The sequence below is a fragment of the Miniopterus natalensis genome, chromosome 2, assembly GCF_054644295.1.
Source record: "Miniopterus natalensis isolate mMinNat1 chromosome 2, mMinNat1.hap1, whole genome shotgun sequence".
NCBI classification, from domain to species: domain Eukaryota; kingdom Metazoa; phylum Chordata; class Mammalia; order Chiroptera; family Miniopteridae; genus Miniopterus; species Miniopterus natalensis.
This window is the reverse complement of record NC_142082.1, coordinates 145,737,796-145,758,420: the sequence shown is the minus strand read 5'-3', so window position 1 is coordinate 145,758,420 and position 20,625 is coordinate 145,737,796. Positions and strand designations below refer to the sequence as shown.

The following is a 20,625-nucleotide window of genomic DNA, read 5'->3' as shown; positions in this document are numbered from 1 at the left end:
TTTTAATCCTTTTGTGCTGCCCAAATATAGATCATAGACTACAGAATATAGTTTCGGTTCTTATATGTAAGGTTTTCCAACAAGGCACATAGATAATCTTTAGTGAAAGGTTGTGTGGCCTCAGATATTCATTTACTCAACAAATATTTATTGAGCAATGGCTGTGTCAGATAATATACAATATTAATTTTCTTTCATTTTTAACATGAAAGACAGCGCTAACCTAATTTTTTTAAATGTCAAGAACACTGTTACTTATCCAAGTGTAAATTCTACAGAAAGTAAAGATGATGATTTCGTAATAAACAGACCTAAGCAATCTTTTCTTAAGTAAGCACTCTTTTCCTGATATGGGCCCGTTTGACAAATATAGCACATATGCTAATTTACTTTAGCTGCCTGACAAACCAAGAAAACTGGTTTGATCAATTTTTTTAACTATTCCACTAGTTCTTTGTGAATTGCCTTGCTAAAGGAAAGTAACAAGAACTGCTGGCAGCGATGTGGGCTCTCTGTTCTTGACTTCATGCAGGAAAGATTTCACAGCGCAAGTCCAGGTGGTTTTGAGAGTACTGGGGACAGTGAAACAAAGGAACGGTTTAACATAGGGGAGGCAAGATCACAGTAACAGCAATGAGCCTAGTGTGGCTGCCTTGGCTCTTTAGGGAAAAAAATCACAGAGGCAGAAGAAGTGGGCCAGCTGGGCTGCGTGGACTCAGAAAGAAGTTATCCAGGCAAAAGAAGTGCCCTTGGAGAAAAAAAGCAAAGTTATGTTCCTTAGGAAAGAAGAGAGGAAAGGCACAGGTGCTATCTCTCTCTAGAGCGCACCCTCACCTTCCCCCACCTCTATTCCTAAGGCACTAGCTCGCGCGTGCGTACGCGCGCGCTCTCTCTCTCTCTCTCTCTCTCTCTCTCTTTCTCTTTAGAGCATATCCGCCCCCACCCCCTCTCATTACTGCCTTCTTTCCTAAGGCACTTTTTTTGCATTCTTTCTCCAAGGGCACTTCTTTTGCCTCTGTAACTTGTTTCCTGAGTCCATGCAGCCCAACTGGCTCACATATTCTGTTTCTGTGACTTTCTTTCTAAAGAGCCAAGACAGCCACACCTAGGTCCACTCCTGTTGCTGTGACCTTGGCTCTCCTATATTAAGTCCTTCCTTTGTTTCACTATCCCCAGCTTTAATAAGTGTACTCTCAAAACCACCTGGACTTGTGTTGTGAAATCTTTCCTGCACAAAGTCAAGAATGGAGAGTCTGCATTGCCATCAACAGAACTCTTACTAAAGTAACACCAAGGTGCTATATTATCATGTTTAAGCAAATAAAAATGTCCTATCCTTGATTCAGCTATTTAAGTATTCATTGTTAGTAGTAAAATAGAGGGCATTATAAACCAACCCCAAGGTCTACCAATTATCTTGAGAGAAATCAGGTAAATATCTCAAGAGTTCCTTGTAAAGAACTAGGTAAGAACTAAATGGGATAAATTAGTACAACCTTTCTGGAGCGCAGTATGGCACTACATATTAAAAAACTTAAAGTTGCATACACTCGTTGATTAATAATTCTGCTTCTAGCCCGGCCAGGCGTGGCTCAGCGGTTGAGCATCGACCTAGGATCCAGGCTATCGGGGTTCGATTCCCGGTCAGGGCACAAGCCCGGGTTGTGGGCTCCGTCAATGACTCTCTCATCATTGATGTTTCTGTCTCTCTCTCCCCCTCTCCTTTCCTCTCTCTGAAATCAATAAAGATATATTTAATAAATAAATAATAATAATAAAATAATAATAATAATAATTCTGCTTCTAGGACTTTATCCTGAGGAAGTAATAATGGATACACAGAGATTATTCATAGAAATGAAAAATTAGAAACAACCTAAATATCCAGAAATTTGAGATTGGTTAATAAATAAAAAGTCCATCTGTCTGAGAGAATATTATGTCATTAGAATAAGATGGGAGAAAAGTATATCTAATTTTCCTGCGTCTGTGATATTCACATGTGCTATATACTCTTATCAGCGACTTCCCTTAATACCCACAGAAATGGGGCAAAGGGAAGGAGGTGTAAAGATGTGAACATGTTTGAGGGGCATGATGCTGAATACTTTATACCCATGATCACATTTAATCCTTAAGAAAACTCCAAGGTGAAGCTATTTCGTATCCTGTTTTTGAGACGAAGCCACTGATGCTTGTAAAGTCTCAGTTATGTGCCCATCACAGAGCTAGCACATCGCAGAACCAGGATTTGAATTTTGACGCCTAATCTAACCAGTATGCCCCGGAGCAAAAGGCAGACCAAAACTGTGCAGGAGTTACAGGGACAATGTGGTATATTCAAGTCTGAGAGGAGAGGGCCCGGGGAGAAGTGTAGCCTCCATTCAGGAATTTCAGAGGAGGAACAGTGGCTAACGTATTTTTTGATTTCTTTTGACAGAGAAAAAGACGGGCCTATGAATCGAACCTCATCCATGATGGCCTGGAGCTAGAAGCAACGAGATCGGTAAGTGGTGGTCCCTCTCCAGCCGCTCACTGAGCGTGGCTCCTGGGAGCCTGCGCCCCGCCTGGGAGGCTGGAATGGCATTCGAAACATGCAGCCCCGGCCACCCTTAGTTGCAGGCTGGGAGGGACGTCAGTCATAATCTGCATTATAGAATGTATATGTTTCTGATCGAAGCCAGCAGATCTTTTGTAGTTGCCAAAGAATGGAACAGTAAATACAGGAATAAGTGATGATTTTCTTCTTTTAAGAAAGAATCTTTTAAAAGGCTTTTTTTATTATACAAGGAATAGTTTACCATAAAAAATAGAAAGGGTAGGAATCGTGAAAATAAAAATCATCTGTATCTTAATTACCCATAAATAATCTTGCAGTCCTTCTAAACTTTTTTTGCTTAAATATATACAGTTTTCTCTTCCCAAAAGGGAAGTTATTATGTCATAGGGATTTAACTTACTTTTTTCCCTTTAATCCATAGTAAATGCATTTCTGTATCAATAAACATCCTTTGACATCCTTTATAATGACCACCTAGCATGATATTGAACAGATATATAATAAATTATACAGTCCTAGGTTTAAGAAATTTAAAAAATTATTACAATAGCACTGCCATCAATATTCTGGTGTGTGTTTTTTTTATTCACGAAATTGGATGGCGTGATGGGCAAATTAACAAGTTTACTTTTCTTCAATTAAAATATCAGGAATTTTTGAAAGAACTGTGATTAAAATTTCAATTACTTTCTCAGTAATTCAAACCAAGAAATTACCTTTAAGGCAAAAAGTTTACAATGGTTTGCAAATCTATTTTTTATTGTATTTTCACTTATGCTGGTGTCTGTTTGTGTCTGTCGGTACCTGTGTCTTTTAATACCAGCAACACGAGAAAAATCTGTGTGTTTGGTTTCCTAGATTGTGCTTTTATTCCTCCAATACAGGTTTTGGATGACAAGCTAGTATTTGTAAAGGTACATGCCCCGTGGGAGGTGTTATGTACATATGCGGAGTTAATGCACATCAAATTGCCTCTGAAACCCAATGATCTGAAAACCCGGTCTTCAGCCTTCGATAATTTCAACTGGTTTAGCAAAGTCCTCCAAGTGGATGAAAGTATCATCAAGCCAGAACAGGAGTTTTTCACCGCTCCATTTGAGAAGAACCGAATGAATGATTTTTATATTCGTGATCAAGATACCTTCTTTAATCCAGCCACCAGAAGCCGCATTGTAAGTCTAAACCAAATTTACTAGCCATCTTGGGGTGATTTGCAACCTGCTGTTGAATAATTAGTGGTTTTGTTATCAGAGGATTGCACGTATGGAATATCTTGCAATATCTTGAGAAGAAGAATTTTCGAAGACTTGCATGGGAGAATGAATGATTTTTATTTGCATGAAATTATATCTCTTGGTTTCAAAGTCCTATTTTTCTTAAACCAGCTCTGGAAAAGGTACAGCTGGGACTTCAGCAGAGCTAAAAGCAAAGTCAATGTCCAGAGTTTCCATTCCATGGTAGAGCTGGGTCCCGTGTAGCATCAGGCTAGTCACAGCCCATTAGTCCATTGTATGGGGTCCAAGTGGCCATGAGCCATGTGGGTAAGTGCGGAGCGTGAGAGCCCCACAAGCCAGGAGTCAAGCGCCAGCAGCAAGAGAGGGGGGCCCCCTTTGTTCAGGAGCTTAAATATCAAATCTTCCCGAGCTTGCAGCAGCCACACCTACACGCCTCCTCTGGCCAACGCCCTGTTCGCAGGTATGACTGACGGGCAGGCACCCTGTCTGTGTCACCTAGACTTTACTGGGCATTCGTCTAAATTGCAGCTTCCCTTAGCTCCTTTCCTGTTATTAATTAATTGCCAGGTTATGACAACGGTATCAGTTTGGTTTGGTTGGCTAAGTTTTGTTTTTAGAAGCTGCTACACACCAAAGAGAAAAGAAATAGGCGTACAGATTCCCGTTATGATAGTTGACAATGATTGATTCGTTACACTGTATAAACAACACACTCTGTTTTGGAATCTTTTTAGGTTTACTTCATTCTCTCCCGAATCAAGTATCAAGTGAGCAACAATGTTAAAAAGTTTGGAATTAACAAACTTGTAAGCTCTGGGATCTACAAGGCAGCTTTCCCTCTTCATGATGTAAGTCAAATAGCAAAACTGAAGTACAATACCTCGTGTGCTCCAGTGTTAACAGGGAAGGGCTGATCTTCTTGACCTTACTTAAGTCTCTTTCTTAGTAAAATGAAGATATTATATTGAAAGATTACAAGCTTATCCAGGACAGGAACCAGGTTGCATTGTTCACTGCTAAATCCTAGGTATAGAGAAGCCCCTAGCTTAAATGAGTGAGTGAGTGAATGAACGACCGGATGGATGGATGGATGGATGGATGGATGGATGGATGGATGGATGGATGGATGGATGGATGGATGGATGAATGGACAAACAAGCGAGCAGTAGCTCTCCCATGATTAACATGCTAAGCAGTGTAGATTCGTGGTCAAGAACAGGGACTCGGGGCCGAAATGCCTACTCCACTATTTTCTAGCTGGATGACCTTGTGAAAGTCATTTAGTCTCCTCTTTCCCCAGTTTCTTCCTCAATAAAATGGGAATAATAATAATAGTACCTACCTCAGAGCTGCTATGAGGATTAATCCATGCCAAATGTTACAACAGTTCCTGGCATATAATAAGTACCATATATGTGTTAGCTGTTTTCATAATTACTGACAAATGTTATCATCAACCAGAAAAGTATTAGTCCTTTGTAAGCAACACTACATGTTAGAACTTTTCATTTATCATTTTCCGTAACATCAGTCTTTCCCTCCTCTGAAATGCCATTTCATACTGTGCCCTGGAATACCACAGGGCTTTTTAAAAAGCATCTGTCAGAGTTCTTGTCATAATGGCATACGGCAGTGTGAACTTTTCTTAAGGACTGCGTTCTGAGATGATAGCAACTCCTCAAATTCAAGAGCACTTCTCTAGCTGATAATATCACATGGAATAAAAGTTTTTAAGTGTGACTACTTAGACCCTTAGTGATTTCATAAATGTAAGGATATTATGTCTCTAAGCGCCATAAGTAAATTCTACCATTGAAATAAATGAAATACTATATTATATTGTACTGTTACTTTGTTACATTCTCCATCAGTCTATCTGAATCTCTAAAACCAAAGAGAGCAAAAAAATAAATAAAACCAAAGAGAGCAAACACAGAGATTGAGAATTGCTACTGTGCAGTACATGTATTTGTGGATGAAGACAATATTGAAATGTACCACATAAGGTAATAAAGCTGGGACACGTGCATACATGGGGAATGGAGAGAAGGGTAGAGAAGCCGGTGCTGAGCTTCCTGCCTAAGAGACCCAACACAGCAGTCCAGCCATGTGTTTTACATTTGTGCCCCAGCAGAATTAGCGCTTATAGCATGACATGAACTTTGCGGACACTTGCAGAGAGCTCTCATGAATAGACTCTGGGATGCCAAGGTTCTGTAGTATTTGGTTGGCATTTGGCCAAGCCCAGTTTTTTTTTCCTTTAAAGTCTCTTGTAATTGCAAAGGGGCCTTATCCAGGCTAAGGAATGATCTCATGTGGTATTTGGAAGGGAGGTGAGTGGAAGTCAGGACCCACATTAAGCTTATCTGGGTGATGATCTGTTCCTAGTTACAGGAGCAAGGAAAACCAGTTGGGGAAAGGAAAGTGACTGAATTTAAGCGGAGGCAGGAAATTTTGTTTCTTGATTAAGCAAAGTGTATAACATGATATCAAGCTTCTTTGTTGATTATATTCTACATATTGTCACTGAATAATTGTTGAATTGGGAAAAAAGAAATGTGGGTTTTAGAACTGACCCTGCCACTAACCAGCCAAGGCTCTGCTCCCCTGGACAACTAAGGAGTGGGCTGGACTATCAGGTGTCCCTCCCTTGTGGCAGCTTTGGCCTTTGAGTGCCCCAGTTTTTCACTATTTAGGACTAACCCATGTATAGGACATTAGCATCCCAGAGGCTCCCACCAAGTACCTGCTGTGTTCCCCAGAATTGAAACAACCAATTGTTCCTCCCCACCCACATTTGCAAATGGCCCTCAAGAGGTTAGTAATACCCCTGATTGAGAATCACTAAAAATTACTTGGTATTTCCGTCTGCTTTAGCAAATAAGGGCTCCTTATTCACAAATGACTATGAAGTATTATTAGTACCACATTTAATAAACGCATTTGTGAATACTTTTTTGGTTTTGCTTCCCAGTGCAACTTCAGCTACCCATCGGAGGATTTCAGCTGCCCGAATGAACGGTACCTGCTGTACAGAGAATGGGCTCATCCTCGAAGCATATACAAAAAGCAGCCCTTGGATCTCATCAGGTAAGAACAATTTTCAACTGGTGTGCCGCAACAATTTTTAGCATGTAGTACCTGACTATTTGGTCAGAGGAACTGACCTCTTTTCCCTTAGATTTTCATATAAAAAAATTAGAACAGCCAGCACAACAGTAGCCATCCATTGTGGATGCTCTGTCTTGAACCATAACCGTGTAGGTCATATAATAGAGTCGCATCTTAGTGGTCACATCGCATAATAATGTTGCGTCTGATCGGTTAATTCTTGGTACCAGAAATCCTTATATACAGGTATAGGCACCTGATTTTTTTAAAAAGTCACTTTGGAGCAAAAACGGTAGATAATTACTATTATTTTCTCAAAAATTATACCTCTTTTTTTGTCAGATCGGCAAAAAATATAATTTATTTTTTGGTGTGCTGCAGAATTTTAGTAATTAGTTTTATGTGTGCCATGAGATGAAAAAGGTTGAAAATCACTGGGGTAAGGTGTTGTGGACTCAGGATTGCCCCATCGCATCAGAGTGTGGCAATACTCGAGTACTGCCAACCAGACAAGCTCACCTGGACCTCTGGGCTTTGGGACACAGTTTTTATTAAGACTTCATTGTGTAGGCGTGCTCGATTGAGTCAGTACCCACGTGACTCACGCTCCAGCCCCTTTCTCTCCCCAGAGGTTGGACCAGTTTCACTTGGCCCAAAGCCCCAACCCTCTAATCCCATTGTTGGTCTTTCTGGCTGGCCAGCCCCCGTCCTGGGCCATATCCTTAGCACGAACTCTGTAGGGGGTCACCATGAATAACATAGACGCTCCTATCTCAGGAGGACCCAAGGTTTGAGGCTACTTCCCAGGAACGGGGTGTAAAGACGCACCAAATTCTTCATTACATCGGAATAAATGTTAGATTTAGCTTAAATTTTATAAGAGAGAAATTTTCACTGCTTTTCTGTATCTGTTGTTAGATACTGTTTTACTATATCACATTGAATGTAACCTCTAGCTCAACATTTGTCTTCTCGAAGCACCAGTGTTATCTGAGCTCCAGAAGCTTATGTTGCTTGGAAAGGCTGCTAGAACGAGAGAGACCAAAAACAACCAACCAAACAAAAATAAGCAAACACATAAATAAACAAAATTTCTGGTTGAAATGAGGAAAATAACAATGATGAGATGGGGGGGCGCAGGGTAGGGGGAAATGGGGCAGGAAAGTTATCTTTAAGTGAGTGGCATTTGAGTTGAGACTCAGATAGTACAAAGGAGCCAGGCCTTTGAGGAATTGGAAGGAAGAAGTCATTCCAGGAATAGGGGCAGCTTGTACGTGGTCCTGAGGCACAAACACATTTGGCAAGTTTGAGGACACGTCAGAGACCAGTGCTAATGCGAAAGGGAATGATCAGACACAAGTTCGGCAGGGTGGCAGGGGCACGGAAAGGGGGTTAGACTAAGTGCTCTTGTGATATTTTAAGCGTTCAGGTCATTTTATCTTGTTCCCATTTTGCAGAGATAGTGAGGAGAATACAGGGGGCACAGGAAGCTGGGAGACCAGATAGGAGGCTAATAGCGTGGGCCAGATGAGAGATTGTGGGAACAAATTTGGAGCATATTTTAGGGGTAGGGTTGACAGGACTTGGTTATAGATTGGATGTAAAGGGTGAGAAGAGGAGAATCACGGTGTCCCCAAGTCGGCCTGGAGCCAAGTGCCTGTTCTTTCTACAGTATCTCAAAGCTCCATGCACTTGCCCACCTATTGGGGGAAATCTCTTAGCCTTAAAAGTAAGAGTTTTAAAACACTGTTGAGTTGTTCTTTTATTTTACATTTTATTATGAGAAATTTCAAACATAAAACAGTAGAGGGAAAAGTACAGCAAACCTGCATTTATCCCGTCACCCGGCTCTAAAAATTTATAAACTCAGCCAATCTTGTTCATTTTTATCTCTGCCACCCTCCCACCCCACCTCCATTGGATTGTTTTGAAGAAAATTCCAAGTATCATTTCATGAGTAAAATGAGAAGATCTTTTATTTAAATACAACCAGAATACTCTTTAATCAGTGTTCACATTTCCCTGGTTGTCACAAAACATATTTCTTAATAGTTTTTTGTTTCAGATCAGATCCAAACAAGGTCCAGATGTTGCAACTAATATATCTCTCTGTCTTCTAATCTACAATTTTTCCATTTCTTTCTTGTTTCCCTCACAGTTGTTGAGGGTCATCTCCATGTCTGTTTTGTTGATTCCACTCTCCCCTGTGGTGGTGCTAGCCTTGCTCCTTTGTCGTGTGTATTTGCTTTAGCTAATAATCTGACCCTCATCTTCAAGCTTGATCTAATTGACACTCAACTTTGTGAAAGAATGCTTCTTTTCTTTGTGAAATGTCATACTTCTATTAGAAGGTGCATAATGTCCAGTTGTCTTTTTTGAAAGTGATGATAGCAGCCATGAATGATTATTGCCTAGATTTATTGTCTCATAAGGGATTTCATCCCATTTGGCCATACTCTCATTTCCTCCTTCATTTATCAGCTGGATTACAACCATGAAGAGCCTCTTTCTCTCCTTAATTCTGGTTATCCTGTAGGATAGAATTTTAAGAGGATATCTGTAAATATGTAATATTTGAAGTTGATATTCACATGAGGTTTCCCTTTTTATTATTTTTTTCTATCATGTTAAACCTATAGCATCTTGTGGACTTGAAGGGTTCTTAATCATTTTTTATGGGTTTGCGTTTTTGGGGAGGTAAAGAAAACAGTTTTTCCACTTCCCTGAAGTGTCAAGGGATTACTAGTGGGAAGCTAAGAAGGGAACATGTGATGTGGACCACGGACAGGCAATAGTTAAATTTTCCTTAGCCAGATATTCTTAAAATAGTGGAAAAGTTATTTTCTTTACCCCCCAAAAAACCCAAACTATGAGGCAGGCTCTGTTTAATCTGACCTCCTTGCCTACAGTGTCATGCAGACCCCTTCAGAGGTAATGAACTCCCTGTCACTGTAGGTATCCGAGCAGAGACTGCCTGACCAGCTCTCCTCCAGGGAGGTTGGACCAGACAAACTGTTAACAGTCCTTCCAATTTTAAATGTGGCATTTCTAGGGTAGATGATTGATAAGAACATATTACAGAAAATCCAACAGCCAAGAATCCAAGACATCTCAAACCCATCACCAGGCTTTCTCTCCCAGGCACTGTCCTGAACCTGCCATTTGCCTGCCAAACGTGTGTGAGACAACAAAGCCCCGGTGAGATCGGACACTTTGTTCTCCTGATTGCATTCTCACCCCTTTCTCTTCCCCAGGGTGTGACCTACACCCGGCTGGTCTCACAGCTGCCCTGTGAGCACCGGTCCAGCCCGTGGAGGCTCCTGTCTGAAATCTCTCAGATCTCCAGGTTCTCAGAGCTAAGTCCCACTAGGTAAACTCAAGGAGCTCATCCCAGCTCCATGCTGAGCCAGAAATATCCTAGAGGCCTCAGAGTTAAGTAAGTCTGCAGGTTCTACCCGTCAATACTCAGATTGACGTGAGTCAGACTAGGAAAGTATCAACAGCAACGATCACCTTTGTAGTCCTTTCATTATTTTCTCCTTTCCCCTAAATCTTTTTTCCCCCTGCCTAACTGTATTTATCTTCCTTTCAGGAACAGGCTCCCATTGCGCAGCCTCCTTCTTCCAGTCTTGCCTATGTGGCTTCTTCCATTTTACCCAAGAGCAAGCACACCACTGGTCAGTTTTTAAAACTTAGGAAAACTTCGAAGTGCTAGACGGAAGGAATGTACAGTGGTGGGCGCCTCAGTCGTATCCATCCTGTCCTCTCCCACTCTCACAATGAGTTTTACAAATATTTTGATCAGAGGCTCATTCCACTGCTAACTAATATTACTGTCAGTCATTTTATTATTATTGTTTTTGTTATTATACTTGCTCCAAGGAAGTTGCCCCTGGATAAGTGAAAGCAGGTAACTGAGGGGGTTGTTCACGTTCACCTGTTTCATGCATATTAAGAATCATCTTTGCCCGAGACTGTCTCAGATGTGCTGCACTTTACAAAGAACGATGATGATACCTCTCTCTGCTTCATAATCAGCAGTTTTCCTTCCTTCGCTTTATTCTAATTTACTTTGCTTTCACAGGCTAACCAGTGATCGGGTACTTCTCTGATATATAAAATACTTTTTGAGTTACAGTGGAATTTGGGGTCTGCTATGAGCATGAGTGTGTTTTAAGTGTGAATTGAGTCTGATGTTTAAGCTCAAAGGCGTCTCTTTTTAAAATTGGAAATTAACATCTGGATGAAGCTGCGGAGTGACTACTTGTGTCTTCTAAAAATATTTTCTGTCTTTGTTCAGGAAATATTATGGAGAGAAGATCGGAATCTATTTTGCCTGGCTGGGCTATTACACTCAGATGCTCCTCCTGGCAGCAATAGTGGGCGTGGCGTGCTTTCTCTACGGATACATGAATCGAAATAACTGCACATGGAGGTAACCCTTGTTTATTCCTTGTTACTGCGATGAAAGTTGATGAGACATAAAATTATTTTCATGGTCTTAGACTTCTTTAGTAAAAGAAGACTCATCTCAAAACAGTTACTGCTTTGGATGATGTGTCTCTTTTGTTCTGAGTCTAATCATCAAGTGGAATGGAAAATTTTTTTCTTAGATCATGCAGCCCTGGCTCTGACAGGAGTATTATCCTCAGGAAACACTTCAATATTTTAAGACAATGTTTTGTTTTCAAAAGAAAGGAGGTCTGTAGGGAGGATCATCCTTGAACTTCTGGCCTCCAGAGGAATGCTTTTTGTAGCCCTACAGTTGTGGGCCAAGAGCACCTCTGATCCCTTCAAAGTTTCAGTGGCAAAACTGGTACAATTGGTGTTCTTATGCTTTTAGAAATGATTTCTTTTACATATTTAAAAACTTAAGTAAACAATACTTTTGTTTTTCTTTTACTTTTTAAAAACTGGCCCTTACAAACTTAGGGGGGGAAATAAGTGATAAAGAATGATGTTGTGCTTGATGTTGGGATTCAGATACCAGCTGCACTGTCTAAAGAGAAATATGTGGGTGCCAGAACACTGCCTTTTACCATCGCTATTCTGAATTATGTGATTATGCCTCTGCTTTTGGTCTTCTCAACCTTCAACAGAGATGCAACACTAAACCAAGTATTTTCTTTTGATCTTCTGGCCTCTATCCAGATGTGACAGCCAGATCGTAATTTCTGGACACCAGCTATGAGCAGACCAAATTTTTCTAGCCTGGAGCACATTAGGCTGGCTCCCAAGGCAGGCAGTTTATGTGGCAGCCCTGACATGTAGGCATAATTATCCATTCTATTTAACAGAGGGTTCTGAGTATTCTGTACCCATTGTGGCTTCTTAGCTGGAAAGCTGCAGATGGCTTTAAAGGACTCGCTTCTCTTCACTGAAACAGAGTTTAGAGCAAGGGCTGAATGTTGATATTTTTAACCTAAATTTGTCCTTGGCTTCTCCATTGTTTTGTGTATTTTTCCAACTCCACCCCCTTCTTCCCCCAAAAAAGGCATCTCAAAAATTATACTTTCAAAGTGCAAAGTTACATTTTTTATAAAGTTCTTCAATGGTGGTTGTAGACTATATTCTTACAGAGATTTAGCTGTTTTTCCTCAAATAAATACCCCTTAGGTTGCTGTAAGTTTTTAATTTCAAGAGCTCTGCAGAGGTTAATTTTGACAAATGTTGCCGTTGTTCTCATACCTTGTGTAGAGGAACAGACTTTCTAAGATCTTTAGTCAGATGTTCTAAAACTGCTTTACATGCCCGTTTGGTTGTAATTAACCTATTTGTAAGACCAACTAATTACACAACTCCAGTTCCATTCACATACAAGTCCCTCTGAATGGCTTCTCCTAGGGCGAGCAGTGTGCATCCTGTTGTTGGTTGGTTTTTTCATATTAATTTGTAGGAGTGCTTTAAATACTCTGGTGAATCATCCTTTGTCATCTTTATGTGTTACAAACTTTTACCAGTTTGTAGCTAATTCTTTTTTCCCTCCCTTTATTGTATATTTTGGTGAAGTTCTGGCTTTTGAAAGATTTTGAATGTATCAATATCTTTTTTAATGATTTATGCCTTTTGGTTTCTTATTTATAGAATCTCTCCTTACCCCTAAGGTTATTTAAATATTCTCTCTCTCTTTTTTTTTTTAATAGTAAGGTGGTACTGTTGCATTCTCATTTTCCACCTGGAGTTGATTTGCATATGATAGGATTTGGGAGTTCAGTTTCATGTCTTGCCATGTGGATATTCCATTGCTACATTCCCATTTATGAAACGTCAGTTCTCGCCTTACTGATTGGCTGGGCCAGCCCTCTTATAAGTTCAGTTTTTGTATATGCAGATGTCTCTTTCTAAACTCTATTTTGTTCCCTTGGTCAGTTTTTCTTAACCTGTGCCAACACCACCTTGTTTTTGTTTTTTGTTTGTTTGTTTGTTTTTAGTGGTATCTTGGATCTTCTGAGCCCTTTGGTCTTCTAATTGAATTTCCAGCTCAAATGGCGGAGAAATGACATCTTTAAATATTGATTCTTCCAAATTATGAACATCATAATGTATCCACTTATATAGGATTCACTCTATGTATTTCACTCTTTCAGAACAGTTTTATAATTTTCTCCATATAAATCTTACACCTCTTGAGTTAGATTTCTTTGGCTCTTTATATTTTTCAAGCTACTTTAAAATGGAATTTTAAAAAATGAATTCCTAATTGTTGCAGGTCTGTAGGGACAGAGTTCCTTTTGTGAACCTAGGTATATTTTGTGTATTAATTTTGTGTCTGCAAATTTACTAAACTCACTTATTCTTATAGCTTCTCTGTAGATTCTATTGAGTTGTTTATATAGACAATCATGTAGCCTGTTAGCAAGAGGAGTGTTTTTTTCCTTGGCTTACTGTGCTGTCGGTGGCCACCACTGAGAAGAAGTGGCGATAGAAAGACCCATCACCTTGTTTCAGATCTAAAGGAAATACTTTCAGCATTTTACCATTAGGTGGAATGTTTTTGTAGGCTTTATGTAGCAAGCCTGTACCAATCAAGCTAATGAAGTTCATTTCCATTCCTAGTTTTTTAAGAATTTAGTTTTATTTTCTTATAATGAATGGGTGTTAGATTTTATCATTCTGCTAGAAAGGAAGTCCTATTCATTAAGTTTTTAAAAATTAAATTAAAATTTTCTCTTTTCTTTAGCAAAGAAGTTTGTGATCCTAATATTGGCGGCAACATCATAATGTGTCCTCAGTGTGATAAGCTTTGTCCATTCTGGAAACTCAATATTACTTGCGAGTCCTCACAGGTAATTTCTGTTATTCTAAACATTTTCAAATAATGAAAAATTTTCAAATAATGAAAAATTTTTTTTCTAATAATTTTAGTACAATATAGAAATTATAATTTTTTCTCAGAGGAATTCAGAAAGGTAATTTTGAACTAACCCTTTATTCCAAAAGGCAGATACAGCATGCATGTGTTTATTCCTCTTTTACAAATAATAAATTGAGATTAAAAGCCTTATCTAAGATCTCCTCAAGGGTCAGGGAGGAACTGTGGAACTGAAACTGTTTGAGCATTTCAAGTAATCAAAGCACAAATCTGACTCAGCTTATTTCATGCAAACTATTTAATAGGTTTACTACTATAAGTATTTTCCTTAATTGAAGTGAGTGGAAACCTGAAATTTGTACTTGTGTTTTCCCACGTTTAAAGTGTGCTATAACTACATTCGTATTTTTAAAAACCTTGCTGGTCAGATTTAGACTGTATCTGTAAATATGCATGAAAAAGGTTTTGACAACAGATACTTTGTCTCAAAATATTGCCACAAGACACACCTGGCTCCCCTGCTAACTGCATATGGTCTTGAGCTATGTGACTTCTCAAAATGCAGGAGGCTTAGGACAAGCGTTGAGACCGGAGGGAGCTTACTGAAAGGCATGCCCGCAACTCCAGATAGGAAGGAAGACCGCCAGCTTGCTTTGGAGAGTTTTCCTGACGACTTTGACATAGTACCTCACTGGCTGTGTGTGATCTTTCCTCTCTTCCCTTGTCCTGTTTTGAAAGTTTAGGAATCGTTATGTGGGCTCAGAATATTCTGATCTACTCCACATAAGTGTTATTTTAACTGAACGCAGTACCGTTGTAGTGATGTCACTTTGTATTTTATACTTTGTGAAGTTTTGTACTTATCACTTTTGACGCACACGACAACCCTGTGAGATAGGCAGAGCAGGTGTTACCTCCATTTTACAGATGAAAACACGGAGGCTCTGAGAGATTAGTTTGCTCCAGGTCCCCCACCGGTTAACTAACAAAGCCAGAACCTGACAGCAAGTCTGCATTTCTTGCCATCACCGTGTTTCTCACCAGCTAACAGTAGTACCAGGCACTCCACTCTCAAATTGAGTTCTGTGTTTGAAAAATTGTTCCACCACGTAATTAAGATGATTACAGGGTATTGTCAACACATGGATTTTTACACTTAATTTATGAATTAGAATAGATTTCATTGCCCACCCTACAAATCAACACAAATTCCAGCCTACAAATATCTGTCATATATGACACGAAGGAAGAGACTTGAAGCTGGTAACAGAGGAGCTGCCTCCCAGTGATGTTAACTCATAAAGGCCAGAAGTTAGTGTGTGTCCCCAGGCACTGGATTTAAGGCAGATGTCAACCATAATACCAGAGGCAGACTGTGCTCCAGAGTACAACGATAAATTTCATTTTTCTTAAGAAATTCTCTTTCACACACCCTACCCCACCTCTTTTCTCATTTCTTCTGCTCCACTTACCCATCTTTAAACACATGACTTTTGAATAAGTCCCTGTGTACAGATTTTTTTTCCTTGTTTTGGGAAAAATGAGTCATTCTATTCCAGTTTCCTGAAGGATCCCTTGAGCCTTGTCAGAGTGATTTACAAAGGGAAGGAAATAAATAAAAAATGAGTAAAAGAATCAAATGAAAAATATGTTTAGAAAAGAGAGTCTATTTATGCTTTTCTTTTTGTTGGATAATTATTTCTTTTTTTTATAATTAAAAAAAAATTTTTTTATTGATTCCAGAGAGAGGGAGGGAGGAAAGGGGGGGAGAGAGAAACATTGATTTGTTGTTACTTTTTTAAAAAAAATATGTCTTTATTGATTTCAAAGAGAAGAAGGGAGAGAGAGGGAGAAAGCTAAAAACATCGGTGGTGAGAGCGCCATTGATCGGCTGTCTCCTGCATGCCCCCTACTGAGGATCTAGCCTGAAACCCAGGCATGTGCCCTGACCAGGAATCAAACTACAGTCTCCTGGATCCTAGGTCGATGCTCAACCACTGAGCCATGCCATCTGGTCTTGTTCCACTTACTTATGTATTCATAGTTTGATTCTTGTATGTGCCCTGACCAGGAATCGAACCCCCAACCTTGGCGTATTGGGATGATGCTCTAACCAACTGAGCTACCCAGCCAGGGCCTCCAATTATTTATTTATTTATTTGTACATTTACTTATATATTTATTTCTACTTTTCTAAAGAGATGGAATATTCACTAAATGACATGTATGCTAAAAGATTTAACAGATTACAAATATAAATATAAAATCAGAATCAAGGGGTTTAAAAGTTATGGAAATAATTGGGATTAATATTGTTTTTGTGATTGAGCATTGAATAAAGTTCTAGCTTTTGGCTGGCAAGATAAAAGGGAAACATGGTAAATTACAACATTTTGTTCTTAGAAATACATTAAGCTATACAATTTTGATTTTGTTCTGTTGCAGGAAGAAAGCGTAACAAATGGTCACTTTAGATTCTGATTGGTTCCTCTCTGAAAGGGATCACGCCCCCATGCGCAGCTCTCTGCTCTTTCCTGCGCCGCGTGCTCACTGGGGGCTCCTCACGCAGCTGGCTTTCGCTCTCGGTGCCACCCCGCCAAGCAAGCCACGCTAACCAAGCTCGGCTTCTCGCCGAGAAAGCCCCCTGCTTGCCTTCTCCTGCCTCCTGCTCCCGTGTCACTGTGGGTCTCATAGAGCAGAGAGCTCAGCCTTCTCATTCTCTCTCTTGGGTCCTTGATTTTTTCACTCATGTGGCAAAAATGGTAACTTTATCCAAGCCACCTAACTACCTCTCCTAGGAGTACAGGGCACATCCCTTGTCTTAAACCAGGCAGCTGGTGTAATCTTGGCGTCCGCAATTAACGTGCTTTTTCTTGCTGCTCCTATTTTTTCTGCCTCGCACTGGCAGATGTGCCTCCCTTGGCTTTTTTCAGCATCGTAGGGCGAAGAAGTCACAGGATGTTTTCTTCCTAGAGTGGGTGGGCAGAGGTGTCAGGGCAGGTGGGGAGGTATCAGATAGAAGGAGGCTTGCATTGATTCCGAAAAGAAAAGTAACGTCAGAACTGTCAGTAACAGCATGATAACACCCAGAACAATTTTTCATAAAACTTCTCTTATAATAATTTTCAGTAAGAGATAAGGCATAACATTTTAAGACACCTTGGAGAAGATAGTCCCGCAAGAGTCAAAGCTAAAAAGATTTTAAATGTGTGGTGCGTGGAATCCCGGAACTAGAGGGGGAGGTGGAGAACTTTGTTCCCTGGGGCACGCACTCGTGTATTAATGGTCTTCCTTGAGCGGGAGTGTTTGAGAGGAACAGTTGGCTGGCAGCAACCTGGGATTGTGCCTTCTGATCAGGGTCTCTGTGGTTGATTAAGGGGCATCTGCTTTAGAAAATAGGTATATGAGTGGAGGGGAGGGTTGGGTGGATAATCTTCTATGAAAATAACCTAACTAATGTTTTTACGTTGATGAAAGTTTATCCACGTCAGTATGAAGGACAACCCCAAAAGTTACCTAAAACAAAGTAGAATTTTCCTTAAAAGCAGCTTGGCATTTTCTTTATCATTTGAAAAGCTTGCTTTGTTTGTTCGTTTGTTTGTTTTGTTTCGTTTTTACCTATAGCTGCTTTTTCTACTCTGTTGTCTTTATTGTTCATATGATCTATCATGAAGTTGATATTACATATTTTTGCCCCTTTTTCCATTAATGTTACAGATATTTTTAGGAGATGTTAAAAAAGCTCACTCATGAAAAATTAGTACCTAACTGAATGATTTTCCAGGAATTCATAGAGGGAGATAGGCTATTTATAAGTGAGCAAAAAGATGAAACTTAGCAGAACTGGTGAACAGAGCCTTCCTTGTGCAGGTGTGCCGTTTATTCGTTCGTGGTCATTGCACCCTCTGTAAAGTCAGCGAGAGCTCCCGTGCATTCTTACTCCCGGGAGCCTCTGTGGGCGATGGTAGAAGAGCCTGCATTGGGTGTGAGGAAACAGCTCTTCTGGGGGAGAGCCATCTCAGAATACACCAGCTTTGTACTTCTCTTATCAAGAAAAGCAGGAATTCAGGAACTTAACCTCTGACCAGGGCAGATGATGATAAGATGCAAATCTTAATCTGAAAGTTGCTGGGAGTCCATTGTATTCTTAGGGCCATACTACTTCCTCAACTTCTTTTTATGACAGCTCACAGATGAGCCCATTATTCAAAAGCCTGACAGATTCTTTAAACAGAGTGGAATCTTAGCAGCTGTGCCTATTTCTTTATCATGATATGAAAATATTCCTTTGCAAAACGAGCTAGTAAATATAGCACAGGCTGTTTGCTTCCAAAAGAATGAGAAATCCCACCTATAAGTGTGGAGGGCATATAGTGATTGTTAAACTGGGTAACAATTTTCAAAAGAAATTCAGACAGTACAATACACAAAGCAGTGAATATTTGATGAATTCTAGTAAGTGGAGAACAGGATTAATTTATTTGTCATTATTGTATTTTCCAGAAATTGTGCATCTTTGACAGCTTTGGAACCCTAGTCTTTGCAGTATTTATGGGGGTATGGGGTAAGTTTTCTTTTCCTTTTTTTCCAGTTTACTTTTGCCCCTTAACATAAAAAAACAACAACAAAAAACCCTGAGATCATACAAGTGCCCAATTTAATAGCATTATACAATTTTGTATAGGCTAGCAAAGTAACCCACTTTTAGGACCTTGGATTGCCCAAGCCTCAGCTCCTCTAGAACTCCATTTAAAACTCTTAAAGGCCATTGTATCAGGTATTGCCTAACAGACTGTCTCAAAATGTAGTAGCTTAAAACACACATTTATTATTCCCATGATTCTCTGGGTCGGCTGGGAAGTTCTTCAGCCCTGGGCTGGCTCAGCTGGTTTCTGTATTGAGCTGGCAGCTCCACTGGGTGAGATGGTCTGGCAGTCACCGGGCTGACTGGGGCGTGGGGCTCAGCTGGGCAAGCTCGTCTTGCTCCATGCTGCCTCTCATCCTCCGCTGGGTGAGCCCAGGAGCCTTCACATGGTAGTTTTAGGGTTCCAAAGAAAGACAAGACAGGGCAAGCCTTAATGCATACACAGTTTTTTAAGCCTATGGTTGCATCAAGTTTACAAGTGTCCCATGAGCCAAAGCAAGTCATGGCCAGCCAACAACAGTGTGAGGAGGTAGGAGGATTACCCAAGGGCTTGGATGGAGGGAGGCATGATTCTTTGGGAGCCAGTGTTATAACAGTCCCATGGCTATCAGCCACCCTAACTTTCATGGGGTTGTGGTTCAGGGGAAGCACCAACACAGGGATTACAGGTAAGCTTTCTTCTTCATGTCCTTCTCTATGAGTGAGTGTTTAATAAGTATGTGCTACTCTTAAAATAATATCACGTCCTATTTACTAAGTCAAACAAATATAATCCTAAACAATATAATTTTATATAGAAGCTTTAACATTATATTCATATCATTTACTTGAATAGCATCATTAATGAGGCAATTATTTTCTTCAAATGCAGACTTTTACATGTTTAATTGATGTAAATGTTCTACCATAGAAGGAAAAAAATTTCAAAGATGAACACATTTCCAATTTCTTTGTGTAAGTCCAGAGGAAAATACAGTTCAGGTTACAGATAGGTAGGGGAAGAAGGAGAACCAAGTCTCTTATTCTTAAGATAACACATCAACACATGGAATCATAGAAACAGTTCTCTACAGGTGTCCCCGGCAGTGTTTCTCTTTGCGGTGGTTGTGCCTGTAAAGGGTCACCAAATGGACCTCAGAACAGACATTGGACTTTTCCTAGAGACACGAGCCGCCACTTGTGGATTAACTAGACTATAAGGTGGCCAAATTTATCTAAAAAGTTACATTGTCATTCAGACATTTAGCATGTTTTGGCTGAAAACCAAGCACTGGCTAATATTTGACACATAGAAGAATAAAGATCAAATGCATGTATTAAGATCCTGTGTACTCCTTCATTGTTTTTCCCCAGTAAGAGCACAGATGCCAAACACATGGGTGGTGGGTACTTTTAACTCTTGTCTAAACCTTAGCCTCAGCACTGATTCATAATATATAAAATTCTGACACACCTATTGAACTCCATATACGAATGGATACTGACAGCTCTATTTAAAACGATATCTTAAATAAAGCAAAAAATATATATTAATTTTGGCACTGGAAAGACAAACCTCAGATTTCCCTAGCTAACCTTGGTTTCCATGATCATTAACTACACCATGTTTATAGAACTGACTGAAGCACATTGAGCTACTGATTTTATTTCATCAGATTTTAGAATGCAGAAAACATCTCTGCCCTGCTTACAGCACCATCTGTGTATCTTTAAGGATATGTATGTATGATGAAGTCTTTATTTTAAGTGCCTTATATTGCTT

The 20,625-nt window shown here is 39.9% G+C and overlaps 1 protein-coding gene across 2 annotated transcripts in view; it reads left to right on the top strand.

Moving 5' to 3' along the window:
* ANO6 (anoctamin 6) overlaps positions 1–20,625 on the top strand; it is a 168,556-nt gene that overhangs the window by 108,064 nt on the left and 39,867 nt on the right. For both annotated transcript variants that reach the window (XM_087814708.1, XM_087814709.1), the window contains 7 exons: positions 2,441–2,506; positions 3,445–3,732; positions 4,530–4,643; positions 6,770–6,885; positions 11,207–11,341; positions 14,087–14,192; positions 18,722–18,782. In XM_087814708.1, coding sequence (XP_087670834.1) covers positions 2,441–2,506; positions 3,445–3,732; positions 4,530–4,643; positions 6,770–6,885; positions 11,207–11,341; positions 14,087–14,192; positions 18,722–18,782 — 886 coding nt within the window. The remainder of the gene's footprint in view (positions 1–2,440; positions 2,507–3,444; positions 3,733–4,529; positions 4,644–6,769; positions 6,886–11,206; positions 11,342–14,086; positions 14,193–18,721; positions 18,783–20,625) is intronic.